Source organism: Phoenix dactylifera, chromosome 9, assembly GCF_009389715.1.
Source record: "Phoenix dactylifera cultivar Barhee BC4 chromosome 9, palm_55x_up_171113_PBpolish2nd_filt_p, whole genome shotgun sequence".
NCBI lineage: Eukaryota > Viridiplantae > Streptophyta > Magnoliopsida > Arecales > Arecaceae > Phoenix > Phoenix dactylifera.
The window spans coordinates 6211706-6232506 of NC_052400.1; the positions used below are offsets into that span (position 1 = coordinate 6211706).

Sequence of the window (20801 nt, forward strand, 5' to 3'; positions counted from 1 at the left end):
GTGAGCTTGCAGGAGAATATAACATTGGTCAGCCCGATCTCAGCCATAGAAGTCTAGGAGGCTCTCTAGTCTTTGGTTGATGACAAGGCCTCGGGGTCGGATGGTTTTCCTCCAGTCTTCTTCAGAAGTACTGGCATATTATCAGGCAGTATGTGACCACAGCTATCCAGCAATTTTTCACTTCTGCAAGGATATCTCGTGACTGGAAGCAGACCTTCATCACTCTGATTCCACAGAGGCAGGGTGTCACAAAGTCGAGCTACTACCGACCAATCAGCCTATGCACTACTCTGTATAAAGCCTTTGCGGAGATCCTGGTGAAGAGGTTGAGGGGCATCCTGCCCAAGCTCATCAGTTCTGAGTAGAGGCCTTTGTTGGTGGATGCAACATCACCGACAATGTTCTTATAGCCATGAGTTCATATTTGACCTCCAGAGAGCTTCGGGTCGGAGTCTGATGGGTATCAAGCTTGACATAAAAAGAGCCTACGATAGAATGAGCTGGAACTTCTTGACTCACTCCTTAGAGAGCTTCGAATTTCATTAGTTATGGGTCATATGGATTTTGGGTGCATTTGGGCTCTTTCCTTTGCCAATCTAGTGAATGGCATGCCCACACAGTTTTTCGAATCTTCCGTCGGTCTGCGGCAATGCTTCTGAGATTTCGGCTATGGAGGCGTATAGGCTAGTGGCGGATTCTATTCAGATCTCGCATCTGTTGTTTGCCGATGACCGCACGCTTTTAGCCCAAGCGACGAGAAAGTCAGCTCAGTCATTTTGAATGATTTTAGAGGAGTACTATGGGGCCTCCGGGCAACAAATCAATCTGACTAAGTCAGCTATTTGCTTCAACCCGAAGATCAAGCCACGATTGAGAATAGGGGACACCATGAGATATCTTGGGGTTCTCATTACTGGTCATTGCCTTCGCAGAGGGGAGTGCCCCACCATTGAGCAAAGCATCAACACAGGCTAAAGGGGTGGCAAGCGAGCGCTCTATCTATGATGGGCAGAGTCACTCTTGTTCGGTCAATACTCAGCTCGATCTCAGTTTATTTGTTGTCCAACATCATCATGCCTCTGGCACCGCTGAGGACTCTAAAGTAGTTATTCAGGAGTTTTATCTAGGACAAATGAGAGGGAAGTAGCAGCATTCACCTATTGGCATGGGATGTGATCTGTCAGCTGGCTAGTAGCGGTTGACTAGATATACGGCCAGGTATCTTCTAAAACCTGAGAGTCTTTGGTACACCCCAATGAGAGCCAAGTACGAGGCTCCAGCCGTTGAGCCCGACTTTCTCACCTAGTGTCAGATTTTTTATCTAGAGGGAGATATGTACCCGTGCTCCGACGGTGCTCTCTTTGATCAGATGGGCGATTGGGGACGGGCAAGCTATTGATATTCAAGAGAACATATGGCTAATAGAGCAGCCACTCGGTTGGTGGCTTATCATGATCACCCCGATGTGCCTGGCTGGATGCAGAGTCTGTAATCTAATCATCCTAGGAGAGAGAAGATGGAATGAGGGCCTTATCTGACATGCCTTCGGAGAGCAGCTAACCGAGAAAGTCTTGACACTACCAATCCCCACAAGGGAGACTGCGGACAGAAGGGTATGGAGAGTAACTAGGAGGTCAAAGTAAGCACCCAAGACCAACATGACCTGGTTAGAGACAGGATGATGGATTTATGGGGATTGGATTTGGAGGATGCGCATCCACCTTCATGTCGCTTTGTTCATCTAGAAGGTGGCATGGAGATGCTTGCCGATCAGGAGCATGCTGACAAGGAGGAGAGTGAGAGTCACTTCAGTTTGTGAGGGGTGCCCTAACGTGGAGAGGTTTATCAGTCATGTTCTTTTGGATGCCCACGGGCAGCCCAAATTTGGATGTGTGCAACAGCTTCATCCAATACACTATAGGTTACGTCCTCGACTAAGGACTTCTTAGGTCATCTGAATAAATTCTTGCGGAGGCCTGGTACTGCAGAGTGGGGTATCAGATGTGCCTACATGGCCTATCATATATGGCTTGACATAAATATCCGAATCTTCGAGAATAGAAGGATGCACCTGAGGACAATGGTAGCTACTGAATGTCATATCTTCGATTATTGCTTTCAAGTAGTTTCACATGAGCAAGACTTGACACTATCATAATAAATTTAAACTTCAAATACTAATTCCAATTAACTTGTGTGACCTTGTTCAAATGTTAGAAGACCTTGCTAGTCTGATGGGATCTTTTGACGAGGCACCACTTTTAAGTTATGGTGGAAACAGGATATTTGAAGAAAATCAGGTATGTTGAATGAGTAATCAACCTATATATTCCTAGAGATAAAAAAGGAACTCAGTAGAAGTGATTTGTCCCTGGAAAATAGAGGTCAATTACCAACTTTGATATTTTGCAGCCATATTTCTAGTCCTGTTTTCAAGAAAGAAAGGTCTTAATGGAAGATTTTATCAGATCCGATAAGAACTTCCATTGTCCAAATAGGCCCTAAATATCTTGTGAGTTCAAACTTGTGTTCCTTTCAAAAAAAATCTCTGATTTCAAAACAAAGATTACAATAAGATTATTAAAAATATAAGCTTACAACTATATTATTTTGATCACATCAAATAAAAATAGTTGCAAGTTTATATTTTTGTGTCCATAATACCTTCATTCCTTCTTGTAATTTTTCCAGCCTCACGTTGAGCATCAGCACAACTTATCACTACTAGTTTCTGTTCCTTTCTAACGAACAAACATTAAGCCATTCATGATCCGGTCCAAATCTATTGCAGTTAGCGGCAAAACATCTAACATATAAAGTGATAACAAGATTATCTCTCAGTTTTGGATCATGTTCTTGACTTCAACCATTCCCAATTTATATCCATTCATAAAGTAGCAATATAGAAAAGTTTACCTAGTTAAAAAATTATTGAATTAATTTTCTTCTTGTCCAAATAGCCATAAAATAAGAAAGGTATTCATGATATCTTGACTATATATGTCTAGGTAAGTGTATAAACAAATTTAGGTAACTGAAAGATGTTTCTTGAGGAAGTACATTGGGGCAAGTCTTGAGTGAATGGCAGCCGTCGGCCCTCAGGATTGTCATACATAATGCTCATATAAATTTTTTAATTGGATTAGTTAATTCCTGTGGCACGGCCAACCTAGTGCTACTTTGCAGATGCAATAAATAATGGATAGGCGGTAGCACGCAAGAACTAAACGGAGAGAAAGGTCGACTCCACTCCAAAATTTAGAGTTTTCTTAAAAAAAATACATAAAATATTCACAAACTTTTTTTAAAAATAAAATTCATCTAGATATATTAAAATTATATAAATATGTTACAAATTGAAAAAATATGTTAGGAAGCCGCATTAAAGTTAATTTCAAAAATTTTTCTTTTAGAAATATTTTCCTCAAGGCATACAAAGGAAAAAAATTGAAATAAATATTAAATTTAAATAAGACTCTTCTTAATTAATTGTTAACTATTTCCGTACATGTAGGAAAAATTTTCAAAACTAGTTCACATTTGAGTGACTCAGGAAAATTAGAAAAAAATTTATGGAAAATAATGTAAAAAATTCATAAAATAAAAAATAAACTAAATATGTTGAAGATATCAAAATACTTTAAATATATCTAAATATGTTACAAATCCTCATGCATAGAAAAAAATATTTTAAAAAGTTGTGTTAAAATTAATTTTGAAAATTTAAAAGATATTTTTAAAGTTGTGTTAAAATAAAGTTAACTTCGAAAGTTTTCTCTCCACACATGCAGATGAAAAAAAAAATCAAAATAAATTTTAAATTTAAGTAGGATTATTCTTAATTATTTGTTAACTAATTTCATGCATAGAGAAAAATTTCAAAAAAAAATGAAATTACTTCGAATTTGAATGGGACTCTTCTTAATTTTTTTTTAAAAAAAAATATTGGCATTTTAGCATCCACACAAAAAAGAAAATTGAATTTAGAATTATTTTAGATAACTAATTGCATACACACAAAAGACAAAAAAAAGAAATAAATTCAAGTTTGGATGGCACTCTTCTTACTTATTTTAGGAAAAAAATTATTGGTTGTTTAGAGTCCATGCATAAAGAGGAAAAAAATTAGAGTTAATTTAGAAATTTGTTAAAATAATAGAGGAAAACTGAATTTAGAGTTTTTTTTAGATAGTTGTTAGCTATTTTAGAAAGTCATGTTAAAGTTAATTAAGAAATTTTTCCTTTTAGGAATATTAGCCTCTGCTTCTTAATTATTTTAAGAAAAAAAAATATTAGCCATTTAAAGTTCCATGCACAAAAATATATGATTTTAGAGTTATTTTAGAATAAATAAGAGATATAGATAAAACAAGAATGATACAACGTTGCAGGTTCTTAATTCAATAATTCATTAAGAAATTCAAAAATAACTAATAATATAAATCTTATTTGAATTTTTTTCTTTCTCTATATCCAAAATATATGAAAAGGTCAAGGTTTCAATATAAAGGTTACATGTATATAGTTTATCCTATGGCTTACACAATTTGTGATATTGATGGTACATATAAAATAAAAAGAACTAATATTTTTGTTAATTATTTCCTATTCTTATTTTTTCTTATGTTCATAGGGCTTGTATTATCGAATTGTAACAATTGTTGCTCACATAGATCTAGATAGAGACTTATGATACAACTCACGTACAACTTGCAATGAAAAGATACGCAACATTGTAAGTTCTGTTAGGTGCTATTTTTGTCAAAAAAAAATCCACTAATATCATTAAGATAAAAAATTTACAATCTCCTAAACATTCAAAAAAAATATATTAATTATTTTATTTTTTAATTCTAGATATCTCATACTCATACACATCAAAATACATGATCATATTGCAGAACTCGCTCTAACTATTTTTTGATAGAAATGTTGAATCCTTATGGAAAACTTATTAATGAACTATACAATCTATATTTAGAGAGTACAACCATAATATCTTTTAATTAAACAGTATTTCCTAATGATTGATATCAATATAGTGCTTCGTGTTTATATCATACGAGGACAGATCAATAAAGCTAGGAAAATTTATTTTAAAAAAAAATACTATGGGAACACTGCATCTTTATTTTAATATTCTTAACAAACACCACTTTAGTCTAAGTGGATTGTAAGTTGCATATGTCAATGGATCTTGTGAAAGAATGTCATTCCCTTCTCCGACTTATTGCTCAGTATCATCAACCGGCAAAGGGTTATAACTATTTTTTTTTTCTACTAAATTTTTCAAACAATCACAAGATGCCCAATTGATAGGATGTTGAGCTCACCACAAGCCAAAGGTCCAAGCCTGACAAGGATAAGCATGTAGGCCCAAACTCCTCTAGGCTAGTTGTGCGCTTCTACTATTCAATTGGGGCATTGAAAGGAATGAGGATGTTACGCATTCCTTTAAATTTCTTTCACCCATCGTATTCACAATTAGAGAAGGACCCATGTCCCCATAGTCCAGATCTTATTTCAAAACAGTCCTCTCTGAAAAAAAAAAGGAGCGAGAAATTTCTAAAACCAAGGAGAGAAACTAGAGTTACCAGGAAACAAAAGCTTTGGAAATGTACAGTAGGAAAAACAGAACTTCTCATGATATATTGTTTATATGTCTGAACCCTGCAGGTGATTCTTCTAAGATTTAACTACTACATCTAAGCAAAAAACTATTCAGTCTTCAAACCCACTGCTCCCACCAGGTAGAGAATGCTTCTAGTTTAAATACTGCCTGAGTACTTACTGCAGAGTACTTCCCTGTTGATAAAAGATCACAAACATTAAGTATGGAGATGATTTATTTGGAACCAAATTATGGATGCAAACTACCTTGAATTTGGAACAGCAGAAGTTGAAATCATGTTCTGGTGACAGAAGGCAAGTCAAGTCACACGGATGAGTAGAACCACCATGATGAAAATACAAGTCATGACAAAGATTACAAGCCATGTAAAGCATGTAGTCTTGGAACTCTCTGAGTACACCTCCATGGCCCGTACATTGGCACGGCCGGTGCTGGCCAAGCTATGTTCCACTGCCCTCTCAGTAGAATCAAGTATCTGTTTAAGCCATGATAGTAAAGCTCAGTTACAAAATCAAGAGAAGCCAGTGACAACAATTAATCAGCTCCATAGAAAATAATTCTGATATCTGCACATAAGCACTATTGGTTGCAATAGAAAATTGGTTATACATGTTTGCGATAATTAAACTTGCAACAATGAAGATATCAACTAATTTAGTATGGAAAAGTTCAATTTTTTCACCAAGACATGCATGCATTTAAAGTGTGTGATCTAGAAGGACAGAATTAAAATGAAGAGATTAGCAATATGCAGATGACACAATAATATTTTGAGAACTTTAATATTATGTAGCTTTGAATCGGTTTCAGACCATAATTTGAAAAGCCAAAAACTCGGCTTCAAAGTTAGCTAAGTCGAGCCGGCTCGAAGACTCGATCGAGTACCCAGTGAGTCTTGAACATCAAGACTTGATTATGTCATTTATACTTGATAATGTTTATACATAAAAATATATATTATTATATATATATATACATTTAATATTAAATATTGATGTTTAAGAACATAAATAGAGAAATTTATATACATGCAGACATAAATCCCTCAATCTATAATTTACTGTTAACATACAAATAATATATTAATAAAATAATTAAAATAAAAAAATAAGAATCAGCAATGACTATTTCACATGCCATTAACTATTACTTACATCTTGATATTGAGGCTAGGAGGCAGAGGCTAGCAGAACCCCCTAAAATCATAATCAAAATTGGGAATGATGCAGTTGTGGGATGGGTGAGGAATAGAAGCCCCAACGCTTTACATTCCATTCATATTGTTACAATTTCACATTAAATATATTATAAAAAAAAACCTCCAATGACTTGTTTCGATGAAAATCTTAAAAACAGATAGTATTGAAATGGACTATAATTAATATTTAATACTCGATTAAGTCAAATGGCTCGGACCAAGTTTTGAGTAACTCGGCGAATCAGCCGAGTCAAGACTCATCCAAAATCTGAGTTTCACACAAGCCAAGTCTCCTATCAAGTCGGCTCGAAAACTTGTGAGTTGAGCTGATGTGGCAAAGTTTTGAGTCAACTTGACAAGTTTTTAAACAATGTTTCAGACTAGGTCAAAATTTAAGCAGATAGCTGGATCACCATATCAGCATTTAAGCAGCATCTGCTAGACTTTCTGAAGTACAAGGCTGCACCTTTCCCTATCAAATATGTGAACCTTACAAGATTCAGAGGATAATATATTATTTTTTTATGTAATAGAGACAGATGGATAATACAAATATACAAGAGCTGCACCACTCTTTCAAAAAACTTGAGCACTTCATGAACAACTTGCATCAATTTAGTAAGAAAATTCAAAATCCAATAAGATTCCTTTGCTTTCTCTGTCTCAAGTTGGCCAGCCAGTCGGTGGCACCATTTTCCTCTCCATATACATGTGTAATCGGTAACATCGTCAGATCTAGACATTAGTCTTATGATGTCAAAATAGGAATACTTTTCTGGTCAATGGAACGGCCGTTTTGTGTAACCAAACACAGCTTTTGAATCTGATCGGTCCAAATTCTCTTATGCCACCGCTAATAGACATCTGCCCCATGCATATCCCAACATACAAAACCTATTCCGGTTATGTCTCTACTCACAGATAAACTATTTTCTTAATTAGGTCCACGATACACTTTGGCATTCCAATACCTCTAACAACTCTCCAAGCTATGTTGTTCCTCTATCCTACAAACTCCTTTTAAGACAGCACTATTTCGATCTTTCCATAAATTCCAACAAGTAAAAGCTGCTATAATGGCCATATTGCCTATCAATTACAACAGCATGCCAATATTTTACTGCATCCACTTCTCTATCCATGAACCATCTCATGAACTCCTGAACATACTTCTCTCGATTTTTGACAGCTCTAAAACATATGGTAAAGAACTTAATTCTCTACTCCATACTGGCTGCATATGCTATCTGGCATCAAACAATTTTTTCATGAGCATAATGCTGCGGGAAACTTATTTTGAATCATTTTCCATAACAGAAACCTGATCTTCTTGGCCATATATTAATCTCCAAATAACATTCCAATACACCCCACCCCATCTCTCCTTAAAATTTCAATCCTATTCAATTAATGTTTGGAATGGATTTAACTGTAACTGAACTTCCAGGATCATATATCCAGAGCAACGAATCTTTAACCTCTCACTTTCAAATTAGCCATTGCTAACATCTATTTCATCATTCTTTATGAAAAATCTAAAATAATTTTTGCACAGACACGCACATAAACGGTTATTCAACAGTTATAGTCCTGGCAATCCGGGGTCTCTCAGAAGAGCGGAGTGGGAACAGACCTAACTTTTTTTTACTTGGCCACAAAGTAGCCGTGGTAGGACTTGAATCATTGCATTTGTCAGCCCAAGCCTTTTACCACTGCACCGAGTAATAACCCCTAATGTATGTGTATATGTATGTATATACATATATATGTGTACATGCATACACAGTTTACCGTCATCCATAAATAAAATCACTTCCAACTAAATCCACCCAACACTGTCATCAGAGGCAATTTTCAGACCAGCCACAAATTTCTGATTCTAGACTAGTTAGTAATTGATGGATTACCGACCTATACTATAATTAATTAGATTCATCTAAGTTCTTAATTAAAAGTACTTTTGATGTATTGAAAATGGCAATACTTTTGATGTACTGAAAATGGCAATCGCATTTGTATAACTACCTTTTATGGATGGGCTTGCCAGACATGAAACAAGCTCACAAAAGAAGAAGCTAGAAGTTAATTAAATAGCTTCTCCTAAAAGGGTCTTTATGGCTTCTACTTATCATAAAAGCACTTCTCAAATGATATTACCAAAAATTAAATCTTTTAGAAAGTATTCTTTTTTTTCACTTTAAAAGTTGCAGGACTCTTGTCAACACCAAAAGTGCCCTTGGTTTTCCACCAAAGGCAGTCAAAGAAAAATTCTATTTCTGAAGATAAGCAACTAGATCAAAATCGGAGCTATTATTTTTTTAATTTTGGGTAGGATGTATAGAACTAGGGTCAATGGGGCTAGCAGTTCCAAACTTAAATGAAGTAATAAGTGCATTACTCAATATAGACAAGATGGATGCTTAAGTAACCATAACCATATAAATCTATTTATTCCTACTAGTTGGTGCTGTCTCTGTGAATCCATCTTTGCTGACCATTTCTATTAAGGGCTATATTCATTGTTACTAGAGGCTTATTCACATCCTTTTTCACACCTTCTCATTATCTGGCCTTCCCCTCCTCTTAACTCATATAGCAGAAAGCTAAGTCCCTCTTCAACTAGGGTTTTTTAGATATTTATCGTGTATGCTCAAATCACCAGAGATGATTCTCCAGCATTTAATCCTAAACTTCTGCAAATTCTAATTCCTATCTATGTACTTAAACCACCTTAATTTCCTAGTGTAACACAACTCTTGCATTCTCATCTGTTTAGAGAACTACGGCATACAGCAGCAAATTGTTCATTAAAAAGGACATAGTATATAAATTTATCATAGATGGGAAAAATGGAAGAATACTTGCAGCAATCCAACAGGATATCATATTTACAAGTAAAGTGGTCACCACGAGCTAGTAAATGAATGATCTGGAAATCCTTGTCTGGCAGAATATCATCCAACATGATAATATACAGCTGTTAAGTGGCAAGATATTTTAGGTCCAAAAGAAAAGTTTTTTAATATATATATATATATATATATATATATATATATATCGAAGCCCCAAATTGATTAAGGTCTCTCTTTTCATGGAAGTGCAGCTTGAGATTTTAACAGCAAGAAAGTTGACCCAATGCAAGAAAAGATTCTAAGCGACCTTCTTTTATTTCTTCCTTTCTTTTTGTAGTAGATGTTTGACGTTTCAGCCTTCAACTATAATCCAATGGTCAATCTATGATGACTGAATGGCCCTGTTTTGGGGGTCCATAAGGGTCTGCATATTAAGCATAAAGAGGTGAGGTTTTTAAGTTCTCTCTTCTTCAATTTCAATTATTTATGCATCTAAAGAAACGTTGCTGATAACATCCACCTCCAGCCCCCTCACATATGCATGCAAGGATGTGTGCACAAAAGTGTAGACACAAAAACAGAGAGAAAGAGAAGAAGAATAAAGACATGCAATTTTTACCTTCTCAGTGTTCTGCAAAGATTGATTCATCAGAAGACTGCTTTCCTTAAGTTGCTGTGCTAACACTACCATTTCGTCCGTCAAATCTTCTTGAAGCTTTCTGGTAAAAAGGAAATAAAGAAAATAACAAGCCAGATAACAAGTACTGTATTAGGTGTCCAGATATGTACGGCTGAAAATGGATGCATCTAGTAGAGAACAAACACTGAAGCATATGACAGTAAATATCTTTGTGAGAAAGATATTGAACTATTAATTGATAGATGGGAAAGGAGAAATATGTAGAACAGCACACAAAAAGAAACAGGACATCTTAAAGAAAGATGACTGATATGCCAAATTGATGATACAAAACAATCCTGTCCCACATATTAAGGGTTCGCTTGATGGATCCCTATTAAGTTTCAAAATAAGGTCAAAACCACAATGGAATTTGATACAATCTTCTACTCCAATTTTAGTGATGTTCTTAAACCGAGATATTATAGGCCAGCAATTTTACAAAAGATAGAGGCATCCAATTACATAAACAAACGTTAAGTCTAGCAGCAATGCACAACATCAGCACCCATTTTTTATTCCATAAACAAAAAATCAATGATGAGCTGTCAGTAATGCAAGAAGGAAGTGCATGGAAAGGCTATCAGTCAACACATTATGATTAAAAATTTTTTGCCATTGCTTTCTATAAACAGGACAAACCCTGCAGGTCCATCATAATAAACCACAAAAGCAGAATGGATGAAAATCAATGATAAGTGGCAGTCTAAACAAGAGTAAATCAGAGTGAAAGATGACAATTCTGAGGTATGATTAAGTCTAACTCGAGTTAGTGAGAGAGACCAAGTCTATTTTCTCAATGTAGCAAATCAAACTGATGAAAATTATGATATGTTGGTAGTAACACACCTATGTTTCTCAATGTGAATTTGCGCTGCTGCATCCAACTTAATTGGTGTTGCTGAGTCCCTCTCCTTAGACTCCTGGATGCTATCTTCAATTTCTACATGAGCTCTGTTTAGTTTTGAACAAAAGTGAAGTCATATAATCCAACAAAGCAGAGAGGAACACAGAAACAAACCAGCAACGACAATGTCAACACAAGGAGCTGCAGTTTTGCTTACACAGTTCTCCTTCTCAGTCCACGAGGGGCGTTCACATAGTTTCCATCCTGTTCTGACTTAGAGGGGCTTTCCTCATCTTTAGTTTCATCAACAACCTTCACAGGTTCTGGCTGATGAGGTTGTCAGTATTAACTAATAAGTTTACTTGAAGATAGCTTTCAGTCATAAGAATAATTCACAATCATTTGCACTAAAAGAACTCCCAACCATCTGCACTAAAAGAGCTCACAATCATTTGCACTAAAAGAACTCCCAACCATCTGCACTAAAAGAGCTCACAATAATTTGCACTAAAAGATCACAATCAATTTGCCTTAAATGGAAAAAGGTGGCATTTCATACAACCTCCAGGATCTGACCACAGCACAGTACGAATAAAAACTGATGCTTATATTGCATTTTGAGATCTAAAATGGACCAGAAACAGAGATGGCGGAAAAGCTTGATTTATAAAAGAATGAATTTTGGCAATCTACACATTATATAAAACTGATGTAAAATTTACCGAACTTGGAGACTGGAAACAACTTAATCGATTTGCATGTAATCTGATAGTTTCAAGCAGAATATGTTATGTATTAATTAGAATCAACTATGAAACATTATTAATGAGAAGTATATGAAAAAATCATTCTTTAAAATTATGACAAACATCAATAATTATGAATATTTGTATTGGAAATGAAACAAAAATTCTTTTTAAAGTATGCTCCATCATTAATATATTCAACAAAACCCTAGAAAACAGCCTAGTGAGTCTAAAGAGAAGAGATAAACATACCGATGGAGTAGATAATTTGGCTGCAAGGGCTTCGATCTTCTCTGAATATTCATTCAATTTTGCTTTTGAAACACTGAGGAAAAGTCAGAAAAGATTGTGACTACTATATGAACAAGTTCTTTTTCTGTATTTTTTTCCATGCTAAAAATGCCTTATGAACAAGTTAAAAAGTATGTACCCAAAAAAAAAAGTACAAAGTGGTTTTGCAATACTTGCAATGGTACATGCACCGAGGGTTGAAAAGCTGACCTTACTGCAATATGAAACATCCTGCACTGCAGTATGTACCATGTCATGCCATCCCATATTGGCAGACCAGGAGTTGATACGACAGCATACCGTGGTACATACTATAGCGACACATGACTCCTATACCCTCAAACAGTATTTCAAAACTTTCTATGCACCAGCAGTACCGAAAAGTAAAACTTCGAGATGCATGTACTGTATCTAACTCAAAATTATTGGTGATCACAACATACAAGAATGTATGTGCGCATCCATAAAACTTTCATTCTATTTGATAGGTTATGGAATGTTTGTCCAAAATCTCTTTTGTTTTATTAAAGACAGGTACTGCATCTTGCTTAGACAGCTAGTCAAATTTTGCAGAGCTCAAGAAAGAGGGTCCAGTGAACATTATATATGAACATGTGTATCATGCGTGCACATTAAGTTCGTTAAAAATAAGAAAAAATAATGTATAGACAAATAATTTCACACTCCAAAAGCTGTTGAATGAGGATTATGCTAGGAGGATGCAATTGTTGGGGGATGACAGAGATTAACCAAAATGGCAGTAGGCTTTAGAAAGGAACAGAAATAGTTTAAACTTTTTAGAGGATCAAGCAATTAAAGTATGGAACAACTATCAATTGTGTTAGTTTTGTTTAGTTTATGAATCTCTGTAATGAAACCTTATAGATCAAATAATGTATATTATATGGTACTAGAGGAAGAGCACCAGTTAAATTAACAACATTACTGAAACCATTTACATTATGTAAAAAGTCGAAATTGCCCCCTTCCGTCACCCATACGCATCTAGAACCCCCACCACTCCCTCCCCTCTCTTCTTCTCCTCCTCTCGTCCTTCATCAGCCTCATCAATGACAACCTCTTTGATAATGGCGTCATCGTCGGTGACAGGCCTCCCCATACACACGCAGCACCCCCATCACTCCCTCCCTTCCTCTATCCCCTCCTCCTCTCTCTTCTTCTCCTCCTCGTCCTTCATCAGCCTCATCAATGACAACCACTTCGAGAACGGCATCTTCATCGGCAGCAGGCCTCCCCATACACACCCAGCACCCCCACCGCTCCCTCCCTCTATCCCCTCCTCCTCTCTCTTCTTCTCCTACTCCCGTCCTTCATCAGCCTCATCAACAACGCGCTCTCCAAGAACCGTGTCATCGTTGGCAGCGTTCTACCCATACACACCTAGTATATCCTCTAGATCTTTCAAATTAGGTGACATTGGAGAAGATGAGAATTTTCAGCCTTGAGAGCATAATAGAGGAGTTTGAGATGCTGACAGAGAATGCCAGCCATGTCCAGAGAGAGGCCCTTCAAAAGATTCTCAAACAAAATGGTGATGCAAAGTACTTGCAGAATTTGGGCCTTTGAGGAAGAACCGAACCCAAGAGTTTTTGAGGCTTGTGCTCCCTTGGTCACTTATAACGATTTGGAGCCCTACATTCAGTGGATCATCAATGGGGATACTTCGCCCATTCTCACTAGGAAGCCTATAACATCGATTTTATTGAGGTATAACTTGGGATGCTTGTTTACTTTGTGCTAACTGCTACTAAGTAGCAATTGTCTGATAATTGGCAAGCTTGTGTTTTGCTATAGTTCTGGCACCACACAAGGAAAGCCCAAGTTTTTGCCATTCAACAAGGAGCTAGTTCAATCCACCATGCAGATCTATAAGACTTCATTTGCTTTTAGAAAGTGGTATAGATTTCTTCCACATCGAAGGCTTGTTTTCTCTATGTACTATTTTAGAGATTAGCCTATTGATCCAGCTTTGGTTACAGCCTGTGAGACTTTCGATTGTGTGCTTCATGACTCATTATTTTCGGAATTGTTTTTCCCTTAATTTCTCTTTTGTCTAAGTTGTCTATGTATTGGAAGTTCATTAGATGTAGTGTTGTTAATAGGACCTTTTTTGTTAATATTTATATTCTTCTATCATATTTTCTAAGCCCAGTAGTCCCATTCTTTTGAAATATGCATGATAAGTGAGCATGAACTTGTATAGAAAAGATAAATTTAACCTACAATGCTATCCTTAGTGGTCGCTTTCTCGAAATTTCCATCTATGCACTCATTTATGCCGCAAGATCTTCTGTACTAACATGAACAGACTTTTCACTCTCTTTGGGAGAGAGGAGCTAGGAGACGTCATGGTGGGCAGCAAGGTTGAGGGTCTAGAAGTGGACATGGAGGGCTTGGGTTTTCTTAAAGTTATTTTGGTTATTTGTTTTTTTTTTTTTGATGTGGCATTTGGGTCCTATTTAAGGTTTAACGGTCTGACTAACATTATTAAGTTATGGATTAAAATATTGGATAAAAATAAACCTCAACAGGGTAAGCATGGGTTTTTCAAATTATTGGGTGTAAGTGTAGTATACACCTAATCTCAGGGACGTTTTTGTAATTTACTCTATATAAAACTTAAAGATATTACAATATAATATATTACAACATAATATAATGCATAACATATATTGTAATATATAATACAACAAAAGATGAAGATTTTTAAAATTGCCAGAATAGGATGATACAAGTGGTATCATACCATTTCGATAGAGAATTGGCACTGGTATATAGTGTGTTGGTACGGGATGCAGTCTTATACCATGTGTCAATATCCAATACCATACTAGTATTTTCAAAAAAATAAGCATACCCTTCGATATCGATTTTTAAAACCTTGCATAACATAATACAATACAATATAATATAGTATAGTATAAATATAATAGTTAAAACTATTATATGGTTTATTATATTATATAATATAGTGCATCTATCGTACAATTATTATAATGTTACATGTAATGTAATTATAATATTATTAAAATTTAAAGTAAATTACAAAAGCCTCCTTGAGATTAGGGATAAATTATATTTACACCCAATAGTTTAAAAAACCTAAGCTTACCATCTTAAGGTTTATTTTTATCCAACATTTTAACCCATAAATTAACAGAATATTAGTCAAACCGTTGACCTTAAATGGGACCCAGATGCCACGTCAGAAAAGAAATTAACAAATGACTAAAGTAACCTTAAGTGACCAAAGTAACCTTAAGAAAATCCAAGCCCTCCTCATCTACTTCTAGGCCCTCGACCTCGCAACCCACCACAACATCTCCCAACTCCTCTCCCTCAAAGAGTGTGAAGAAGTCTGTTCAAGTTAGTATGAAAGATCTTGAAGTATAAATGAACATATAGAAGGAAATTTCAAGAAAGCGACTAAGGATAGCATTGTAGGTTAAATTTATATTTTCTATACAAGTTCATATTCACTTATCATGCATATTTCACAAGAATGGGACTACTGGGCGAAGAAAATATGACAGAAGAACACGAAAAAGCCCCATTAACAACGCTACATCTATTGAACTTCCAATGCATAGACAACTTAGATAGAAGAGAAATTAAGGAAAAAATGATTCTAAACATAATGAGTCATGAAGCATAGTCAAAAGTCTCACAAGTTGTTACTAAAGTTGGATCAACAGGCCAATCTCTAGTACACAGAGAAAATAGGCCTTCAATGTGGAAGAAATCCGTACCGGTTTCTAAAAGCAAATGAAGTCCTATAGATCTACATGGTGGACTGAACTAGTTCTTCGATGAATGGAAAAAACTTGGGTTTTCTTGTGTGGTGCCAGAACTGTAGCAAAATGCAAGCTTGCCCATTGTCAGGCAATTGCTACTTAGTAGCAGTTAGCACAAAGTAAACAAGCACCCCAAGTTATACCTCAACGAAATCGATGTTATAGGCTTCCCTGGAAGAATGGGTGAGGTATCCCCATCGATGATCCTCTAAATGTAGGGCTCCAAATCGTTATGAGTGACCAAGGGAACACAAGCCTTAAAAACTCTTGGGTTCGGTTCTTCCTCGAAGGCCTAAATTTTGCAAGTACTCTGCATCACCATTTTGTTCGAGAATCCTTTTGAAGGGTCTCTCTGGATGCAGCCAGCATCCTCCATCAGCATCTCAAACTCCTCTATTATGCTCTCAAGGCTGAAAAATCTCATATTCTCCAATGTCACCTAAGTTGAAAGATCTAGAAGATATGCTAGGTGTGTATGGGGAGAACCGCCGCCAATGATGATGCCATTCTTGGAGAGGTCGTTGTTGATGAGGTTGATGAAGGACAAGAAGAGGAGAAGAAGAGAGAGGAGGAGGAGGTGGTGGAGGGGATAGAGGAAGGGGGGAAGTGGTGAGGGTGCTGGGTGTGTATGGGGAGGCCCGTCGCTGACAATGCGGCCTCGGAGAGGTCGTCGTTGATGAGGCTGATGAAGGATGGGAGGAGGAGAAAAAGAGAGGAAAAAGAGGAGGGAATAGGGGAAGGGAGGGAGTGGTGGGGGCGTTGGGTGTGTATGGGGAGGCCCGCTATTGATGATTATGCCATTCTCGAAGAAGTCATTGATGAGGCTGATGACGGATGAGAAGAGGAGAAGAAGAGAGAGGAGAGAGGGAGTAGCGGGGGTACTGGGTGTGTATAGGAGGCGGAAGGGGGCAATTTCAACTTTTTACATAAGGTAAGCAATTTAATTAATGTTGTTAATTTAACTAGGTGTAAGTGTAGGTTTTACAAAATATTGGGTGTAAGTGTAATAAATGTAAACCTCAGGGAGATTTTTGTAATTTACTCTTTTTTCTTTGTAACATAATGGTCAAAAAATATTGAGTAAGACCTGAAGAAATTACAAAATACTTCCCAGATAATTTATTTTGTGTGAAAGGAAGAAGAAACCATATTTATTTAACTTGTCTATTTTAATATTTCATATACTTCTTTTAACCATGTAGTTATGTAATAGTTGTTTAAAAGACAAACATTTTCTGCACTTACAGACCTGATAGACTTTCATGATAAAATTAATCAATTTGACAAACTCGGTACTGTAAGTTATCTGGGCAGCTGATGGGCCAATGAAGCTTGATAAGTTTTCACTCCTAACTCGATCTTATCAAAGGTCCATGTGAGATGCAGAAATAGCCTATCTGAATTGTATAGGCAAGAAAGTTTTAGTATGGATTCAATCCAAGATTCACAAGCTTATGGGGTCTTTACTACTTGTATCTAGCCAGCCAAGGCCAACTTCTATATACGTTGACAAACTAAGAATGTGATGTCTAATGAATCCCTGATGGCCAGATTGTCAGACAAAACCACCTCTTTTCCCTCATCACCTATATCATGCTCCCCTCTATGCTACCACTCAACTTAGCTACTCAACTATGTTACCTGCAATCTTTTTGTTCCCTACCTCATCTCTAGCCATGATCAACAAAAATTACTTCCTCCTTTCCTCTCCTTTGGTAACCTTCTTTATCTTCTGTTATCCCCTAGCTTTTATTAAAAAAGAAATCTATCTAGACCCAGTAACTCCATCTCTCCTCTATAGTCTCTTCAATTGCTTCTCATATGTTATTGAATCAACTACTTTCAACTGCCACCCAACTCAGGCTTCTTCTCTAAAGGCTTCTCTCGAGCTCAGGCATGAAATTTCTCTCTCTCTCTCTCTCTCTCTCTCTCTCTCTAAAGGACTTAAGCAAACGAAGGATCCACCAGATTTAGCTAGTTAACAGTCTAAGATTATGGAGAGAATATTTTCTTAAATGGATAACATTTATTTAAAAAAGAATAAAAGAGGATGAGCATATAAAATGATTAGACAAACCTTGATATTCCCGCTGGTGTTCTCTCTGCCCCTAGTTGCTCTAATTGTTCCCTTAATGTGGTGACATACTGGAAAAGCAAACAGCATCACTTTCAATCAACTTAATCCAGTATAAAATAATAACATAATAATAATAAGATGCTAGAATTGTTAAATTTCACAACATGTGAACAACATGAATCTAGCATGCCACTATGACCTACATTTCAAATATTAAAAGTAATGCAATCAATTTTATTAGTTTTTCAACTTCTTTTTATGAAAAAATGAAGAATAAACAATAAACAAGTTCTTACAAGGGTTCTATGAAGACGAAAAATTAACATAAATATTTGTTCAAAATTTCATCCACATGTCTTCCATGCCATTCAACAACTGAGAATTGATCAATATTGATTATCAGACAACAAATAAGCATAACTTAACCTTATCATGCTGAAAATTATGGAACTGTCTACTTTCTAGGAAGACAAAATTGTTTATGATGGAAGACATTAAATTTTGTGTTTTCATTAATGTTTATAACCAAAGTTTGTCGTACCGGTACCGGACCCCATACCAGTGCCACATTAGCATAGTGTCGGTACGGTATGGTACGAAATTTTTTTTTGCGTACCGAGGATCGGTACGCCACCGGTACCGAACCGGTACGGAACGTTACGTCCGGTACCATCCAGTTCAATACGGTACGGCATATCATGCACAAATAAGTTCAGAAAACAATATGCAAATTAAGGTAGCTAGTTATATAGTGATAGTTAAACTTGTTTCTCCAAATAGTTTTAAAATATGTTGGTTCTCCTAGACAAGGTTTTAAGTCCCGGTGGGATAGGGGGCATCCCAACCATCCCATCCCCTTTCTGTAAAAAAATGGGACCGAAATGGGGTCCAGACTCCGAAACCCATCAATGCAGAGAGAGAAGAAGAAAAAGGAAAGAAAGAAAGGATGGAAAAAGGAAAAAAAGGAAAAAGTGAAAAGGAAGAAGAAGAAGAAGAAGAAAAAGGAAAGAAAGAAAGAAAGAAAGAAGAAAAGGAAGGAAAGGAAGAAAAAAGGAAGAAAGCAAAAAGAAAGCAAAAGAAAAAGAAAAAAAAAAGAAATAAAGGAAGGAACAAAAAAGTGAAAGAAAAAAGAAAGGAAAGAAAGGAAAATAGAAAGGAAAGAAGGAAAGAAAGAGGAAAAAGAAAGAAAGAAAAAAAGAATATGAGAGAGACAGAGGATATCTATCAGGATATATGATCGAGATGGGCGAGACAGCAGGGCATCTCGTTCCATGGAGAAACTAGGACAACCCATCCCACGGCATTTAAAACCTTGCCCCTAGATACTAGCTGCTCAAAAACATTATTTCTAAAGATTGTTTTAAAAAAATCCCATGGCAAGAACAATTGCACACACCTAAAGCTTCCGGTTAAAGGGCAAGACCTCACATGGAATGGTTAAGATTGATACTTTGTTTTTAAAAGGAAGCTTTTTATTACCATATCCCATGCTTACATATATATACCCACTATAATTTCGTTGACAAGTAAAATTATGCAGACACTATCCTTAGTTGTTAAGATCTGTATCTCAGATATGTTGTTTATCAATTAACCAGAGGGAAGAAAACTTGATCAGCAACTAATAATTATCATCCTTTCAATTGGTCTTAAAAATCCAGCAATTTAGGATCCATGTTTGAGTACTAAGAAGGTTAGCTATTTAGAACCTAATGACATTTAACTAAAAGGACAAATCTATCCAAGATTAATTATGGTCATGTACATAGGAGCAAAATTCAATCAGGTGAGAACCACAATGAGAACTACAATATAGCCACAAATTTCTAATCCACAAGATTGAGAATTACGATATGTCTCCTTACAGAAAAAATAAATCCATAGTGATCCTTGTGCTCATCATAGATGTTCAAAAGTGCAGAATTACTAAACATAAGCAATATATTTTTACAAATTTGATTTGAAAATTAAACAATGACTATATATTCACTCAAGGAAATCCATATTATGGAATATGCATTAACATTTACTCGTAATATTGTTTTATTCATCTTCTGAGATATTTAATTTGTGATCCTAACTTTTCTAAGAAGTTCAAAAGCACAAGCAGAATGTCGTGTTTTGAGACATGTCTAATATGAAAACCTACTGAACACTATATCGAATATATGTTGGAGAAGATAAAGCAGCAACAAAATTTCATGAAAACCATTTGGAACCTACGATACTAATTACATGCATTCAACTCACATGGATGAGCTTTGCTTTATTCTGCTGGTGAGGAGCAGCTGCAAGCAACCTTCTCAAATTCACTTCAGTCTTATTGAGTCTCATGATTACACCTAAAAAGAAACAAAAACAAGATCAGAACTTTAGCACAGTAGGCATAATCTGCTGTCACATAATTCAAAAACTTCCTATGATGGGGCAGAATAGAAGATTTTAGAGGAACTACAGTAATCCATCGAACAAGATTTTACCATATAAAAACGTTTTCCTAAAAAAAAATTCTTTTTCCTTCTTCAAACTTTGCGTTTAGCCGACCAATCCCACAACCTGAAGGTAGTAGAAACCAATTTTCACTCTGGCTCCGTAACTGCAAGACAGGCATCTCCATTGCTATCCCAATATGGTGCCCATAAAGAAGCTTGCACCCATCTCGTC

At 35.9% G+C, this 20801-nt stretch overlaps 1 protein-coding gene across 4 annotated transcripts in view; it reads right to left on the reverse strand.

The window, feature by feature from the left end:
• Positions 1–5583: 5583 nt before the first annotated feature.
• The window catches only part of LOC103717472, a 32236-nt gene continuing 17018 nt past the window's right edge, over positions 5584–20801 (reverse strand). For 3 of the 4 annotated variants that reach the window (XM_039129903.1, XM_039129904.1, XM_039129905.1), the window contains 7 exons: positions 18138–18205; positions 12207–12279; positions 11426–11535; positions 11211–11315; positions 10302–10401; positions 5878–6107; positions 5584–5805 (listed from right to left, as the gene is read on the reverse strand). In XM_039129903.1, coding sequence (XP_038985831.1) covers positions 5931–6107; positions 10302–10401; positions 11211–11315; positions 11426–11535; positions 12207–12279; positions 18138–18205 — 633 coding nt within the window. In that variant the 3' untranslated portion in view covers positions 5584–5805; positions 5878–5930. Of the gene's footprint in view, positions 5806–5877; positions 6108–10301; positions 10402–11210; positions 11316–11425; positions 11536–12206; positions 12280–18137; positions 18206–20387; positions 20480–20801 lie in introns of those variants that run through there. The other variant, XM_039129902.1, reaches the window with a different exon arrangement.